Genomic DNA, 18,283 nt, shown 5'->3' with positions numbered 1-18,283 from the left:
TCTGTATTGGATACTCCTCATGCATAGCAGATCTGTTGCTGCTGTATCTATAGTGAAGGTCCCGGTCCTGGTCCCTGGTCCTGGTGACGAGACACGCCCACATGGTACACATCCCAGATCACCAGCCACCAGGACGCGCCTTTCTGCCCATTTTTTGAGCACAATGGAGAACATGAGGCCCTTTGCTTGTGGAAACATGCAGTGCACTAGAACAAATGTGATATAGCTCAAATACCTGACTATTTCTGGACTTGTAAGAGGGTAGCAAATCTCTACTGACAATAGCTTGTCACATTGGCTCTCATTCATCAAGCTAGCGTGCAATCAAATCTGATCTTAAAGTGGGCGTGTATGCTAATTTCACCGCAAAAGAGTTTTAATCAATCCCGTCTTTGTCGTAGCCGTAAAATCAATCTCACGTCTGCTTGGAAAATGTGTATTCTCGTTTCAAAGATCTATTTGCATTGTGCATGGAAAATTATTACAGAATATTAAAGCATTTCCTCATCCTCTGTGACAAAGAATGCTGGCAAATACATTTTTCTTACCCCATTTAAGTTTATATATTCAATGCTTATTGTGGATTTTTTTGCATCAAAAGTATGAATAAATAGGCTCCTTAAAGTCCCGGAAGATGTGTAGGCTCTTTATGGAGGCACAAAGCATAATTGGATGATTGGATGTTGTACATTTTACTGTATATAGGCCAATGCCTGTGGTGAAGCCTGGTAACTATGGCAGATCTGCTATATAGAAGACCTTAATGCTGCACCAAGGCTTCCTTTTTATAGGCCAAGAGTCACCAAGCACGCATCATTTTGGGTGTGTCATAGTATGTAAATAGTCAATTGTTTCTAATGTAATTTTCACTCATTTTTGTAGAGTGAGTGAGAAAGTTTCATGAATCAGACCTGGCAACTGTCTGAGGATCATTTCCACTGTAGATTCTGCACTCTTTTCCACGATAGCTTGATGAATGAGGACCATTGTCTGTTTGCTGTTGTCTCCCTAAACTAAAGTATGTGATTTTTGTCCCCCTTGATGAAATTGGGAGAAGGACTATGGTTCAGTTTCCTTCATTTCCTTCATTAACGTTGCTTCACTGCAGTAGTATCCCTAAAGCCATTAGATTACCGACCCCACCCGCACTGTAAAGATTAGTGTTTCCTCACGGGTGCTTTGATGAACCATGGCTTGTCTCGAAAATCCAAAAGGCCCTTATAAGAGCCCTGGGGTCCTATAGTTTGTAGGGTTCTTTAGACACCTTTAGGGATCTTTGAGGGATTAATAACATCAGCATAAATGGGCAAGCATGCTTTGCCAATGTACATTTTATGATGACTAGTGTGTATATTTTCAGGAGCCGTAATGTAATATATAATGTAATATATGTAATATATATAATATGCTTGTGCAAAGATTGCAGGTGTCCTTGTCGTGATTCTATATGGCCACCCATTACTATGAAGACGTGCTTGAGGGGGGAGGTTATAATGTTCACGCATATTTCTAAATTGGAAGGTTCAAGTAATTGATCTGATCTAATAAGAGGTCAAAGTCACACTGACATGGAAAATTATGTTTTCACCTTTTTAGCTCATTCTATCGTACCATACACCTATTTGACAATTTATGCCAAAGAAATCACAAAAACTATGTTTTATTGTATTTTTACATCAAAGTCTCATCACTTTTACTTCATGGAAAGCAGAAAACCTTTAGCAGTGACTTCATTGTGTACCAGGAAGCAAATTCCAATCACTAAATCAACAGATTTTTGGACCCGCCCCTCCCCCTTCCTATCAAATAAAACGGTCTCTCTCTTCCCTAACTGATATCCCATTGGTTTACCCTTTTGAAGTTAAGTCCCACAACAGGAAACCCATCACATTAAGGCTTTCAAAATGCGGTTTCATTGTGACTTTAAACACAAAGATCAATGACATAAATTTTAACTGGAATTTTGTAAGATTCTACCGTGCAAGTGCCAGTTCCTTGAAGAACATTAGGTTCCTCCACAGTTTAAAATTTAAGAAACCCTACAGCCATCGTTTTGAGCCTTTCCACTGCACTCCCTCAGTGTGTCTGTTTTTCAGTCTGTTCTGACAGTCACAGCCTCTGAATTTCTAACCTGAGACGGTTGGCAATTTATATGCAACGGAACATCATCACATGGAAATGGAATTTGGTGGAAGAGAGATGTGCGCCTGAACGCAAGGTCGGAATTGAAGGTCTGTTTTGCACTTCAATAATGAAGCCCTTGTTTTGCACTTATTGACAAGACTAACAGTGGTAATGAAAGAGAGACTGTGCCAATGGCGGCACTTTTCCATTTAGGAATCAACTTGAAGGTCACCTGTTTGTTGAATCAGGAGGCTGATTGGGTGCTCATCAGTTTGTTGCTAGGGTTTTTAAGGCAATATTTCCCTTTGGTAGAACATGTGGCTTACATATTTTAGCATGCAGAGGAAGGAAAAAGCCTCAACGCTGATGACTGCAGATCCCCAGGGCAGCGGATGCTCAGTGGGTTACCGTTCATGAATGTGTGGAGGTGTAGATTAAATGTTTTACCACAGTGAATACACTCACAAACCGTACAAACTTGCACATTTGGCCATATATTTTTTAGCTTTACAGAAGTGTAGTCTATGTTTTTTTCCTTTTATCCAGCTATTTTCTGGACTAGTTTAATCAACAGTTGTGCAGTGCTTGATCACTAGCCAGCTGCTGCTATTTCGCCTCACTTTAGATGCAAGTGTCTTAAGTGAACTAAGTCATCTCACTAGAGATTGTTGTGATGGTTGTAGGTTTTCATCTTTGTTTATCTAACATGCAGCATAACTACCCGTATTGAAGAATGTTCCTCTCTACGCCCACGTTCTCATAAGAAAAGATGTACTCGGAGTAGAGGTTCTTCAAAAAAGACATGCCCTCTTTTCCCGCTCTCTAGCTGACTGCGGTGAATAGGCTTTGTGCAGAGTGCTGGTTTCAAAGGCGCGTGAAGGCCGCCTCCTACACGGAGAGCTCCACCAGGGACAAAGCAGAAGGACGCCCTGCACTTACTTTCCCTGCGCTTTACACTGAAGAAGACAAAGTCAACCTACCCTTGACTGAGCCAATTTATAAAATAAAGTTTGACTCCCTCCCCACTTTGCCAGCAAAGAGGGTTTTTCAATTCACGGCGATGCACACACAGTACATAAAGATTGGGTTACAGCAGGATGTGAGTAGCATCACTCAATATTAATCTGTACTGTGCCCTAGAAATTGGTGCTGTCGTTCCATTAGGGTTGGAAAGTTTCGACTTTGATGCTGATATCAGCTTTGGTACCTCAATATCAATACCATATCGATACGAGGTAAATGACTGAAAACCAAGAATTTCCTATAAAATGAAACGTAAACTTAACATATCTTTCAAAATGAAATATCCGACACACAAAATCAAAAATAAAGTCTTTGTAGTCTGTTTTTCAACTGATTTTAAGCTTAATTGAAGAGATAAAGGTCAAAAATTAGTTTCAAGCTTGTAAGCTCTTCCTCAGACAGCCTGCCTCTTGCAAGCTTGAAACGTGTTGCATAGCTGCATGTATTATATAAGCCTTTTGTGTTCATTTGTGCTACCTGATGCACTTCTATTTTATTTTGAAGCCTGAATAAATTCTCATATTGAGTACTAAAGATTAGCACGGTATCACAGTACCAAAATTCACCGGTATTCCCTGCAGCCCTACTGTCCATATGATTAGTGTGAACACTAACTAGCTGCATAGAAATACATTTTCTCACAAATTCAGAAGCCCTTGTTGACACATGGGGGCACATCTAGACCTCTGGGGTATTCAAGTCTTTTGCTATCCATAGTGAAGGACTTTCCCCACATTAGCAACAGCAGAGCCTACTCTTTGATAGCTTCATGTCTTCCTGTGGCTGGTCCCAGTGACGAGAGATGGCCCAGTATCTATATACTGTTTTTCAAGCTTAAGAGATGATTGCTGAATCAAGAATAACCCTCTGAGAATAATTGCTTTAAACATCAAGAATAACCATCTCAGCCTTTATACTCATGTTGAAGTATGAAGAGATGCTACCGATTTCATGGGCAGCTGATTAGAGTGACCTTGACTCTGAATTGCTTGAAAAACCTTTGAAAAATTTGGGTGTCAGACTGCAAGGTCATGCCAAAGACCTTCATGCCATTTCAGCAAAGCCAACAGCTTGCCAAACTGAGACACCAAGCTTTTGTGTGTATAGGAGTCTAGATTAGATTTGAAGAGCAGTACTGTGTTTCCTTCTGCCTGAGGTGATTTGAAGTCGTGCCATGGGAGGAGGGGTGGATGACGCCAGGAACCCCACATTTGTCATGTTCCGCGGCGCGGCACGGGTTCTCCTGAGGAATCCTGTCCGTCTCCGCACAGTTCCTCAGAGTTGACTTTACTGTTACCGGGCAACATGACAGAGACGGAATCTGCTCATCTGTTCCCGCCTCCGCCCTCCATGCCTTTACATTGCTCATGTTCCAGTATACTCGCTTCGCGTCCTGCTAAATGTCACACATGCATGAATAATCGTGGCGATGGAGGGAAGCATGTTGCTCGGTATGTGATATGTTAAGACACAGCAAAACACAGTAGTGGTGTGCAAAATGTAATCAAGTTGAATCACTGCGCACAATTTTTCAGCCCGTAATTAGATTTCCAGTCCTGTTCTTATCGTCTTACCATGCAATTTACCTCTTACAATCAGTTCATTTCAAATGTAGAGTCCTCGAGCAGGCTCTTTAACTATCTCTCTTTTTTATGTCAAGAATGTATCTGCATTTAGAAACGTGGTGGCAACAAAAGAGCTTAATTTTTAACTTAAGATCAATTCAGTTCCATTATTTGCTACTCTCCAGATAGTTAGTTACCAACTGTGTGTCCTAATGGCACTTAATTTGTATGAGAGTGCTCAGCTCATTAACTGTGACTGTTACTTAAAAATTCTGTTCCACTCACAAATTACTCAGTCATTAAGTCTGCAGTGTTATGGGTTGGCGAAAAGGAAAAACACTCATGGTAGCAACATCATCATCAACCCTGTTTCATGAAAGCAATATTGGCTTCTTCCTGAACAAATTGCCCATGTTGTGAAGTGTTTGGGCATTCTCTGATTATTGATTATTGGCTCTCCCTGCAGAGATACAAGCCCGGGAGATGCGATGACATCCTCAAGTGGAAGCCCCCCAGTCACAACTCTGTAGACTTCCGCCTCAAGATCACCAAAGTCGGAGGAGAAGGGTGAGTCACTGTTGCCAAGGAAACGCTCTGCCTGATGATTCTAATAACACCTATCATTTTGTGACACATTGGAGTACTTCGAGACATCAGCACACCCGCGTACAGCTTCTGTGTGTGTTTGTGTGTGTGTCTCTCGGCCATTCGCTTTGAAGCATGTTTTGCGACAAAGAGAAACACATTGAATTTCTATTACATTAGCCTTCCCTTCCTGTTTTATCCCATCTTTTTCACGCATTGCTTATTTTCGCCTTGGGGTCCAATTCAATTTAACAGCGACATGGTCCTTTTATTGCTACAACACAGATATTAGAGGTTCTACAAGCGCACAAAAGTTAATTTCTGTTACCATCATCCCCTAAATGCACTTTGCCTCCGGTCCCAGGAAAAGTTGTTGAATGGATTGCCTTTTATTTGCTATACATGCCTATATATGCAAATAAAACCGCTGCCATTCCTCTTAGCTCTCAATTTATGTTTATGATCCTCCGCAAATAAATTATTCAGATCCACCGGTTCTCATCCTAAGGCTCATTTTTGCAAACATTAAAATTCAGCAGAGAACCGCATTTCTATCCAATTAGAAAAGACAATGGGTTCAGTGCAAGTAATTAAGGGCTTTGGAAGTGTATGTATTTGAGGTAACAGTAAGCTTCTTGTGAAAATGATGGATGTCGGTAAGTGGAAAAAATCATGGTTCATCACAGGTAGAATACATTTGTGGGTTAGTTTATGAAAAGAGAACTGATTTGCATTCAACATGCATGCAGAAAACATTTTTTCTAAGAGCGGAGCACATCTTTGCTGTGATGTGTGCTGTGTTTCTGAGGCAGCAGCACAGACTCTGAGCATTGCTCCAGTGAGGGCAAACGGATCAATAGCGGTCGGGCTTAGTGGACATGCTGCCTCTACCTCCTGGGAGCCAGGAGACCTTGGTGACTGCCCCGGCGCTGTAGCCATCAGCCTGCCACCAGCCGCACACAGCAGACACTCACGCTACTCTACAGCCAGCCAGCTCCTTGACTCCTCCCTTTGTGTGGGAGAGCACAGGCGATCATTGTTGCCATCTGAGAATGTTCTGATATTTCCCAGAAAGACAAATTGGCTGGCAGAGAAGGACTCGTCAGACCTCAGTCCTGGTGTAGGTCTTCGAATCTCCCTTAGTTTCTGTCTTGAGGAGAGAGAGGAGACAGACAGACATATAAGCAAACAAGTGTTTATTCATCAGCCCACACAATCCATCCTTGAGCACGTCTCCGTGCACCACAGAGAGGCATACAGCCTCGCAAGCTTTATTACCTTCTCCGAAAACGAGCGCAGAGGCAGAGGCATGTTATTGGCTGGCAGGCAGGGTGGAGAGGTGGGGAAGGAGAAGAGAGCAAGATGGAGAAGAAGCAATACCAGAAAACATGCCAGTGCCCCTCCCAAGTGTGGAACTGAACAAGATCTCTAGTACTATATAGACCCACTTGAATTATAGATCAATTGAGACGGCGTTGTGTCTGAAGAGGTTACGGCTAATTGGTACATCATCACTCATTTAGGTGCATAGCGATTTGAAGGCCCATGAAAGCACCTGGTGAATGGTAATGCCGGTAGAGCCGGGCCGGCTGGATTGGCCTTGTAGAGAAAGGCATTACAGTAACCAAATGCTTGTTTTCTTCCAAAATCTACCCGAAATTACAAATCATATGCCTTTTCGTAGTTAGAAACGAGAGATGGGGTCAATTATTGCGTAACCATTTTTCATTTGTAAAGTTCAGCTAGCTTACATTAGCTGACAGCAGGCACAACAATCACAACAAATTTTTTTTTTTTTTTTTTTTTTACATTGAATTTAGTTTTTGAATGAAGAGACAAGACTGTGAATAGGGACTAGAGTTTGTATTACTGCCACAAAATATAACTGTTTTAATTTCAGCTTGACTTAATAGGATCCCCATTACCTGTTGCCATAGCAATCTGGTAGTCTTCCTGGGGACTGTTGATGTAAAAACACCTAAGTGAAGTTAAAGAGCACACATAATGAATGCTAACAGGTTCTCCTCCTTCACTGTATTGCCATTAGAATGCGGCTCACCAGCACAGCACACACAGAGCGTTCATTTCACCTACAAAGTCAAAAGATTGAAGCCATTATGGAGATTCTGCATGGCGGCGGGGCGTTTGGCATGTAAATATATAATTTCATTTCAGTTGCGGGATACAAACAAGTGGCGTCCATGATCTCAGTACTTATCCTTTTATAAGCTGCTGAGCAGGTTTCGGGTGAGAAGGACATTGGACATTGTCTTCTCCGTGACTGGACGGCTCTGTATGGACACAAAGCTTTCTGTGGTCTGTCCTCCACTTGGCACTTTATGTCATATGTCAATCCCAGTTTCCTGAACTCCTCGTGTTTTATGGATTTTAAACTCTAATTGTGCCGCTGTTTGATGTGTTTCAGAGGTCCGTTATAATTATTTGGCATGTGTTCACAACTGTCAATTTAAAATTCATTTTCAGCGTACAGTACCATAATGGCTACTCTCGGTCAGCATATTAAACACAGCGGTACATGAGTGGATATGTAAATTATTTGATAAGTTGTTCAGCTGTGCAGCGTGATGCTAGAAATACGGTGACATTTAACAGTATCTTGACGGTTCTTTTTAAAAACAAAGAACATCTCATCCCTAAGATTCTATTTTTGTCAACATTAAGTGCTTTAAACGTCTCTCATTTAACTCATCTGAGCCTAACTCAGGGGAATAATTGATGTTCCAGAGCACTTGAAGGCAGCAGGAAGCTCTCGGTTACACTTGAACCTCAAATAACACATTCAGATTACGGCGGAACATCGGCGTAGCGTCTCAAACAGAGTCGGGAAATTGGAGTGACTCTTGCGGCAACAAAAGAATCCGTTTTCCCTCCGCACTCTGATTTATATACTCATGAGGAGACAGACAACATCAATCCTCATCTGTTTTATCGCCCCTGGTCAGATCTCCTTGACATTTTCCAGTTATTTTTGGAAGACAGTGTCAGCATCAATAGTTTTTCTTGATTGCGAGCCCCGTAGGTTTGGGATAGCAGTATTGTGTGATACCTGGCAGACAACTTGCCAGTCCAAAATATTAATGGAACCCTGTTCTGCGACAGGGGGATGAGCTTGGTGCTGTGAACTCTTAGCACTGCGCTCCAGTTGTGTCCATCACCGCACGGCTGATTGGCTCCTCTAATGTCTACTGCTGCTTCCTTCCTGCCTGTCCCAGCCATCATTACACAGGAGGGGGTGGAGAGGACGGTGGGCCGGTCTCCCATCGAAACCCCCGAAGGCGCCGAATGAGGGGCCTCAGACGTGACCGAACGACACGGCTGAAGATCCCCCGCTGCGGTTTAGCCGTCAATTTGGCTCGACAGCCCCCCTTATTTCCGATCTAACAGTTGTTCTTACAGCTTAAGTAATGTGAAGCCAGCGCCAGCGGCCGGTGTCCTCGGGCCTAACAGTGGGAAAAGGCCGCGGCGCGCATAAGAGCAGACAAAGTATCTGGAAATAACAATGGAGACGAGGGGGCGTTTTTAGTGGAAGGGGGTAAGGAGCAGTGTGTGATTAAGGCCATCTGTGGGGCGTGATCTCTCTGGGGTGAGACGCAAATGCTGCATGGACACATGGCCGTGAGAGACGCACACATACAAGCACACGCACACACACACACTCGGGCACACGCACACCTGAGTTTACTGCGGATTAACTGTGCCGAACGCTCACAGCCGGCTATCAGATGGCAGAGTTTAATAGGATGACGTAGCAGACGTATCGTACGCTCACTCTCTGTATATCTTCTGAAGAATTATTAGCCTCAGCTTCCAGATGCGCCAGAGTTTGCTGTCTGTAAGTTGAGAAACCTTCTCGCTGCGCTGAGAGACAGAAGGGCTCGGAGAGGTGCAATCTCACATCTCTGCCATTCTGTTACTAGCTGGGAAATGGAAGCGGTGCAGTGATTTCAGTCAAATATTCGGCACGTCTTGTGTCGAGACTCAGCACTCGGGGTGTTGCGTGTGTTAACCAAGCTCTTTTGTCTTCGCAGGCTGCTCCCCCAGACTGTCGGCTTGCTGTACGTCGGCAGCTATGACATGCCCTTTGCACAGATGAAGGTGAGACAATAAATCTAGATGTGTTGCTAAATTCATCCTCGCGCCCACACACACCTAAGCCCCCCCCATGCTCCTCCCGCTTCCCTTCAGCAACGGCGCAAGACTTTTTGTGTGTTTGTTGAAGACCTGTAGCGAAGTTTACACCGCCGTGAATTAAAGGAACCCGCTGACCTTTTGGCAAATTAGCTTTTTGATCAACAGGTTCTGTTGTGCGACAGGAAGATTAGTAGCAGTTTCATCTCTGTGTGTTCAGTTTTTAGTGCACTTAAGTGCTTTTCTGCCTTCCACTTAAAATGCATAATGTGTGTATACGTGTTTGTGTGCATGCATGTAAAATAAAGATGGGTGTGTCTGAATTCGAATACCATATTTGGAATATTTGGAAAGGATTTGTAATAATTAAGTCCATCCAAATATCCAAATATTTGTATTCTGATTTTTTTTTTTCTTAAATGAAGCAATTGCTCTGTCAGTACAATCGCTACACTAACATAACTTGTATGGATCGATGGGTAAATGTTATATTTGATCTGGATCTGTTTAGTTTTAATTGATTTTCATCTCTCTGATGATGTAGAGGGAAAGGGAGAGTTAGATGTATGTGGCTAAGTGTGTTGTGTGTCATACAGTAGTCTCTCTTCCCTATCTTGCTTACCATGGATTGGTCAACTGCATGTAACTGAGATTCAGCTTGAGGATTTCTATGTGTGATCGCATGTGTAATCAGACTGACACAACTCAAACATTGCCAACATCCCATTAGTTACACACGTACATGCCACTACGCATCCCTCCACTATCCACAATGACATTTAGTGTGCATCAGCCCACCAGTACCCATAGTCAAGGTGTAGAAACACAGTAAATAAGTGGTCCTCTTCCCTCTCCTATTAGCTGATGTTGTCACTGTTGTGCCAAATGCCCATGTATCAGCCTTGGGCTGTGATACTGAGCGAAGGTAGAGTCTGTCTCCTGCTCGGTCTCTCAGGGAGAGAGAGCAAGAGCTGAAGCACTGGGTTCATCTTGCTCCGGTTATTATGTTGCTAATTGTTGTTTTACAGTCAGTCTAAGTGTGAATATGCTTAAAACAAATTAAAGAGTTCCATTCCAGTGTAGGACATGCCCACTTGTGGTTTTGGCCGACTACAAATTCAGATACCAATAATTTTCCTGATTGATCTGACATATACTCTGCACAGCCTGTGTGTGTGTGTGTGTGTGTGTGTGTGTGTGTGGCCTGCAGTGCAGCACTCCAGAGCACCTTGCTCAAGGGCACGTTGGCAGTGCTGGTGGCAGGCACCGTAGATTTAATGCGAGCCCCCCTCCAGCTGCCGGCATGCGTCCCACTGCTGGAGCAGGAAATTAAACCAGCAAACTTTCTGTTATTAGACAAACTGCACCGCTTGGATCTTAACTTTATGAAAAATTGATTTATTGGCTCAATTGTCCCCACGTTGCTTTCTTCTTATTATAATTTCTAATACTGTAGGTACCTACAGGGAATTGCTAATATGAGTTTTGGAAATTTGCATTCACGAACAAAAGATTTATTGGCTCAATCTCCCTAAAAGACCTAATATTTTGACAGAGTAGAGCAACTGAAAACCTTGTCTAGCCCTTCTGTTTACATTTCCGTAGCAAGTAGGCCCAGTGGGAATCGATTGAGCCCTGTTTGAGGGGACTAAGTGTGAAAAGCATGTCAGTACTTTATAGGCGTGTAACGATTCACCGATTCAATTCAATGTGTCGCATTTAATGTCTAAGATACGGCTGCATCAATTCAACCAGCTTGAGTCGGGCCAGAGCTGGGAGGGAATGGCAGCTAAATCGATGCAGGCTTCTCTATATCGGAAAAACCCTATGCGACAGGCGTATCTTGTTTTTATTTTGGCGCCTAATAATGTCATTTACTCCATGTGTGTTTCTCTCCCTCTGAGTCCATACGCTGCCAGAGTTGCCAGCCCAGTGAGGGTTCACGTCACGTGTCCCCCGCCCCTCGCTCAAAGAAAACAAACTTATATAAAACTTGCCAAGCAGCAGTGAAACATCCAGGTAGCAGTAGTAATCTGGCGACCCGCTCTCACCATGGACTCACTATGGGAGAGAGAGTCCCTGCTTCCCCTCTTCACTTGCAGCCAGCAACGAAAAACGTATCAGAATGCTATTCCATGGTCCACTCGCCAACAGCTCTGCATGCTCAAAATCCATTACTCAAGCCATAGCAGCAAGCCATTATTAATAAACAATGGCCTGTTTGAAAGGATTATTTTTGAGTTGACTGATTTTCATTTTTTACTATCAACAAATGAGATTTCAAAAAGGATGTTATCATGGTCATAAAATGTGAAGGAGACCATTTTAATGTTTATATTTCTCTCTTACATATAACTGGATTGCTAAATATTCCTTCTTGCAACTAGTGGCCAAACTATGGAAGTAAAATGGAACTATTTGTACGATTGAATTGCATGTTGCGTTGTATCATATTGCATCAAGGCAGGTCTGAATCATATCATATTGATATGTGGCTTAGGTGCATCGGATCATTGATTCCGTATCGAGATGCATATTGAATCGTCTCAGACGGAGAGATACACACCCCTAGTGCTTAACTAATCGATTCATTCAGTCATTCATATACATGCACGATTTTCTTCTTCTCTACTTGCTCTCTGAAACAAACTTCTATCTCTCCTTAGCTCTTATTGTATTTCTTTTCCCAACACTCTCACATGATAGTTATGTGGTCAGAGGAATACTGTCAGGGCACTAAAGCCTCGATCTTTGCTCTCTCTCTCATTTTGTTTGCTTATCATTTTTGGTAAAATAGGAACTGAAGGAACTTCTTCTACTGTTCCACTCGTAAGTTTCTCTGGATAAGTCCATCAGCCAAATGATAAAATGTAAAGACTATAATTTAGATTTCAGCAATCATTTCTACTCCTAACTTGGTAAATCCACAGTTCCTGAGCCTTTAAAAGCAGGTTCCACTGTGAAGTCGGTCCTTCAGGGCGTCCACATTATCCCAGATCTCACTTCTAGCAGTGGTAGAATTCGCTAAAGCCTGTTAGAGGTAATGGCTATTGATTCCGCATTTAGCTGCAGTCTCACCGTTTCACAGAGCATGCTCCCTGTGTAGAGCTATATGTGGCCGGTGAGTGTAGCTCATTAATCATAAATAATCTGAATGGTGCCTGACAGATGTAGTCACTAGAGACGGAGATAAGAGCACCACTCCGTCGAAAGACCAGAGGCTTTGATGAGGCTGGGGGACTGCGGCAGCGTGCACTTCACCTGCTGAGTGGTGAAATGTCTGCCACTGTTCTTTTCATCAATGATTTTCCCAACTGTATGTGACTCAATTTGGGCGGCGATGTGGGAGTTAAAAGTAAGTTTCATGAAAGCAAGCAAATGAAATACCCACATTGTTCTTGTTGATTCCAGGGGAATAATTAGTTGTTGAGTTGCACTTATTTTAATACGCCAATCGATCCGATGGCGTGGGATAATGACCGGTATTGTACATATTCCCCAGGGACCCGACGCTGACGTCATGTAATAGTACCATGAAGACTCCCGGCGGGTCGTCCAACTCCCATTTTGTTTGTTCTCTGACACGGCTATTAAAGGCCGCATATAGAAGCAATCAGTACTAATTACAATGCCTCGCTAAAAACAGATAATAGAACATGGGTTAGTCATTGGATCGCAAGGAGAATATTTAGATTTGCTGTTTATAGTTCGCGCTGTTCGCTGAGTCATCCTGTTAAGATGAGTACAATCGGTTAGGAACTAAAATTACTAGGCAGAATCATAAGCATGCCTCATCGCACAGGCATCTAATCTATTCTGTTTTAAAGCTTATATCAAAGATCTAATGTCGACTTCGATATTGTCCGTCAGATATGAAGCCGTTCCCTCCGAGGCTATGTTTGTTCACGTCCGTCCCGCTGCATCTTATAGCCTCGCCGCCCTTATATATTCTCTCATCTAGTTTCTCGTTATTAAAATGGACCCGAGTGCCACAGTGTGTCCGACCCGTGGGCCACGTCTGATTAAGTCTAGACTGAAACGAAGGCAGGGTCAGTCGGAGAGCAGTGAGGGGAGAACCAGCCAGAACGCGGAAATTACACACTTGGAATGTTTACCCGTCCATGTCGCCATCGCTCCGAAAGTCCTGTAATATACTATAACACAGTATCCCAATGCAGCAGTCACCAGGGATCCCACTGTTTGACAAAGCAGCAGGTAGACTGTCTGTATTGTGTGTCAGATATTGTACCATTTTGTAGCCGTGGTGGTTGGAAGTTCTTTTTGTTTGGTCCTAATTTCTGTTTTAACGCTCTTATTTGGGGTTAGGGTTAGGGTCTCATGTTGAAAGCACTCTGTTTAAGCGTTGGTCCTGTACTTGCCTATTTTTGGGGTCAGAATTGGGCTAAATTATGTTGTTTTCTCTCAGTGGTCGCTTTTATTTTATTTATTTTTTCTGTGGTGGCCCACGACTGATGAATAAATAAAGAGGAAATATCAGTGCACACAATATTGACAGTGGCTCTGCACTGGTAAGTAGGGCTGATGTTTTGCACTCAATGTAGTCAATGGCCCAACATAATGTAGTAATAAAGAGACTCTGTAGACAGTTTTTTTCTATTTATTCCAAACAAGCCACTGTTGTTGCTTCCATAAACCTAAAGCACATTGCATCCTGTGCAGCAAAACGGACATTTATTTATATAAAAACGTTGCCGCTTATTACTTTAAGAGAAAATTCTCATTTTATGCAGGGAAACAAACAGCTGTAAGGATCGGCATGATTGTTTGCACCATTTTCCTCCTTGTTAGTATTGTTTGCAGCAGCGCAGCAGCAACGGCGCTCGCTTCGAACGGCAGACGGAGAGTTTGACTTTGCCAAAGTCCCTGATAACTGGCGGCACAAGTGCGCTGCCATAATGAGGCAGATTTGGACGGATTAAGCGCCAAGTGGTAGCGAAACATGGCAGCCAACATGTCACACTTCACGAGCAGGAAGGGATCCCAGCCTATAGCGGCACTCGTTCCTGCCAGTGCCTCCCTTCGCTGTTTATTGGCAGCTTGCTGTGTTTGGCTTTAGCAAAGCTTAGAGATACTCATTCTGTCGTCCCGTTAGATTGTCTGACTGCCGTTCTTCTCCAGCTACGAGATGTGATTTGATTTACAATCCAGTTTTTATCCTTAAATTGAGACCAAACAAGATGTTTCGAAAATAAATGTAGAAAATGAGCAGTTGACCCCATTTGGGATTTTGCAGCAAGCATGCTTATGAGTTACCACTGGTCAAGGTCATTATCTGAAGTGCGATCCAGAACTTAGCACCTTCTCTTCGTTCTGCATGCATTCTCTCTCTCTCCCTCTCTCTCCCTCTCTCTCTCGCTTCCTGTGCGTTTCCAACCCCCACTGTGTGCCCAGATGCCCCGCACTCCAGGATCAGACAAGCTCTTACTTAGCATCTTAGCGTCTTGCCAAACGCCGGTGCTTTCCTGGCAATGGCGCTCGCTGTCTGGCATTAGCTCATCTGCACTGGACCGACCTGGCCGCTTGCCCGCGCTGAACCCCCGGGGGTCTGCCCTGTCCGTCTCCAAAGTCCTCACGCCCCACCTTCCGGTGCAGCCGAACTGTGTATCAAGGATGAACACAGTAGTCTGCATGTCACTGTATTACCGTCATCTTTTCATGCCCGTTTGTCCGTTGCAGTTGCACATTTTGGCTTCCTCGCAGCACTAGGATTTGCATTTTCCAAGTCCTGAGAATCCTCTCAGCGAGACACAGTCCCTCGACAAATAAACAACAGATGCTCAAATGTCTTCTTTGACTCATACTTGGTTTTCAGTATCACATGCCGTATTCATATACTTTAACTGTGTTACAATGTGTTTCCAAAGCAGAATGTGATGTAATAGGTCGGTGGTCCCGTGTAGCTCAATAAGTGGAGCAGGACAGTTGCACTGCAATGTTTAGAGCTCCATACTAGAGATACAGCTATTCAGATCCCTTGACTTTTGACACATTTTGTTGTGCTACTAAGTTATTTCACAATGCATTTATTCAGGATTTTCTTTACTCTGTTCCATCAAAGAGAAAAAAGAGAAAACAAATCTTCAGAAATTTAATAGCGCAACAAAAAGTGTGAAAAGTCAAGGGGTCTGAATATTTTTGCAAGGCACTGTATATGCGCTCATGGTGTTTATATGCACTTGTAAGTGAAAGCATATATACTTTAAATGTGTGTGTGTATATATTTGTGTGTACACATACATACTTGAAGGTGCAGGAGATGCTCTAGATTCACTTGATTTGGCCCAAATTAAATTCTGGTGTCAAGTATGCTAACTGGTGAGAAATATTGACAAATTGAAAGTTAAGCGCAAAATACAAACTGTCTCCTAAACCGCAGCCAGCAAGATCTTTTTCCTCTCTCTTCCCTTTGGTATTCTTTGGTATAAATCATCACAGACCGGGCAGGTTGGTAAACATGAGCGTGCTGTGTGCAGTTTACTGGCCTTACCTTACAGGATTTATAGGTATTGAAGTTCACATTTTTCAAACGCTGCCATTTGGAGCCGCCAATGTGTGAAATCGCCCAGTGCATCTTTAAAGCAAAAAATGCCTTCTGCCTCTCTCATCCCTTTGGCATCCTTTGGTATAAAGCATCACCTGTGTGCAGTTCACTGGCATCACATTACAGGATTTCTGGGTATTGCAGTTTCTCCCTACTACCATTTGGAGCTGCCAGTGTGCGAATTTGCCTATTGCAGCTTTAAGCTACTTTGAGCTCTCTCTGTGTTGTTTAAGTATAAACCAGCTGTGTCCTCTCCTCTCTTGTCCGCATGCAGGCCACTAAGGAGCTGAAACAGTACGACAACAAGATCATCGAGTGCACCTTCGTCAACAACAGCTGGGTGTTCATGAAGCAGAGGATAGACAAGAGCTTCCCCAACTCCTACGAGACGGCCAGGGGTGAGAATCCATATTAATATCTCAAACATCATCTCTATCTGTGTCTCTACCTGTGTCTCTATCTGAATCACACAACTGGTCCGCCATATACAATTAATAGCTAATTTTATCTAGATTTCAGCGCTTTCTGTCTTAGATGAATTTCTGTGTTTTTTTACTTGGTGTGCGTGTGCGTGTGTGTGTATGGCAGATGTTATACTGTGTACTCAGCATTATGAGCACACACAGACAGTCTGGCCGGGTGTTCGGTGCCCAGAATGCTCTGTTCTGCGATTTAGAACGAATTGTTTTCCTCGTCTCCTTGTTTTGAATGGGGTGACTGATATTTGCTCCTACGTGTTCGGCGAAATTCAAAGAATCAGAAATTCCGACGTGATTTAGGGTTTGGGTCCCACTGCTGTGACTTTTGTTAGTGTAAAAGTTGCACTAAACAAGTTGTTGGAGCTTGATTTTTCTCCTGTTATTGAAAAATTGAAGCTGCTAAAACACAACTAAAGTACCATAATCACTGGAAATCATGCCTCACTTTGCCAGCATGATGCGTATTGTTTTGTAGATGCAACTTATGAGCATCCAGCAGAAACCTTTTATCAACCATTTAGTCTTCTCTTCCATGGTAATAATAATAAACTTTATTTACATAGCACTTATCTAAAAGCCAAGTTTACAAAGTGCTTTACAGGGAAGGCATATAAACAAGAATAGGAAAATACACAATGACGAGGTAAAAATAAGAAGCACAAGCAAGAGAGAATACATTAAGAGAAGAATAAATACATAAAATTAATTTAAAAAAATGTCATGAACGACGCAAGATTAAAACAGGGCAAAAAAACCAATTGCATGAGAGCAAGTCTATAAAAGTGTGTGTTAAGAAGTGATTTAAAAGGTGATATTGAATTAGGGAGCCCAGGTTCTTCAAGCAGGTCGTGAAATTGTCCAGAATACATGGCCATCAGTGGGACAATCAGATTTTCTTACATTTTATAGTGCTAAAAGGTTTCAGACTGTTATAATTAACCGCTGGAAGAGCCTGTCACCATCTCTGTAGTAACTTCCTTCCCCCCCCCCCCCCCCCTCTCTCTCTCTCTCTCTCCCTCGCTCTCTCTGTCTCCAGCTGTGTGTCACAGCATCCAGCATCCCGTCACCAAGGAAATCCTCTTGGAGTTTCTGGACCGCAGCGCCCAGGGAGTGCAGAACCGGAAACACCCGCCGGACCCGGACACCGAGCTAATGCCCCCTCCCCCTCCGAAGAGACCCAACCGGGCCATCCCGTAGGCCCATAGGGGGGGGAATCTGGACTTGCAGTGTATATCCACGCCCCACAGCACCAGCCGCATCATCCTCTCCGCAGAAACCGAGACATTGCAAGGCTTTTCTTACCCCCAGCGCGTTCGTTTCAGCAGCCTTTAAAGACTTCCGAAACCCCTTTTTTGATCGACCGCCTCTACACCATTAGATTTACCTTGTAGAGCTCCTCGTAGCTTTAATTGCTGTCGTTCTTATTAAAATGGAAAACACAATGCTCAGTTTATCCTTTTTTTTTCTTTTTTTTTCTATTTATCGTTTTTTAAAAGTCTGAGCTAATTAGTATTTATCAACAGGGAAATTGTTATGGCTACAAATGCACCTGGCGATGCGGACCTTGTTTATGTTTTGTCAAACCAGTTGCTTGTTTGTCTTCGAGGAGGAGTAAACATCATCAGCGCTTGATCTGCTGTCTTAATAATAATCATTTAGAATGAAGGAGCAAAGTCGGTGTTTCGGAAATGGTTTGCAGCATGAGAGATCTGATTGAGATCCGCATAGCCTGTACTGGGCGAAATGAACTGAATAATGTCTTCATGCCTTTATATCTGTCATCCAAGCGTGTTAGA

The 18,283-nt window shown here is 43.2% G+C and overlaps 1 protein-coding gene across 1 annotated transcript in view; it reads left to right on the top strand.

Annotated features, from left to right (window-relative positions):
* rngtt (RNA guanylyltransferase and 5'-phosphatase) overlaps positions 1–17,929 on the top strand; it is a 79,616-nt gene extending 61,687 nt beyond the window's left edge. Inside the window, exons 13-16 of the mRNA XM_071906985.2 lie at positions 5,179–5,279; positions 9,347–9,413; positions 16,283–16,406; positions 17,524–17,929. Coding sequence (XP_071763086.1) covers positions 5,179–5,279; positions 9,347–9,413; positions 16,283–16,406; positions 17,524–17,684 — 453 coding nt within the window. The 3' untranslated portion in view covers positions 17,685–17,929. The remainder of the gene's footprint in view (positions 1–5,178; positions 5,280–9,346; positions 9,414–16,282; positions 16,407–17,523) is intronic.
* Positions 17,930–18,283: the final 354 nt, after the last annotated feature.

This window comes from Centroberyx gerrardi, chromosome 18, assembly GCF_048128805.1.
Source record: "Centroberyx gerrardi isolate f3 chromosome 18, fCenGer3.hap1.cur.20231027, whole genome shotgun sequence".
Taxonomy (NCBI): domain Eukaryota; kingdom Metazoa; phylum Chordata; class Actinopteri; order Beryciformes; family Berycidae; genus Centroberyx; species Centroberyx gerrardi.
This window is presented reverse-complemented; position numbering and strand designations above follow the sequence as displayed.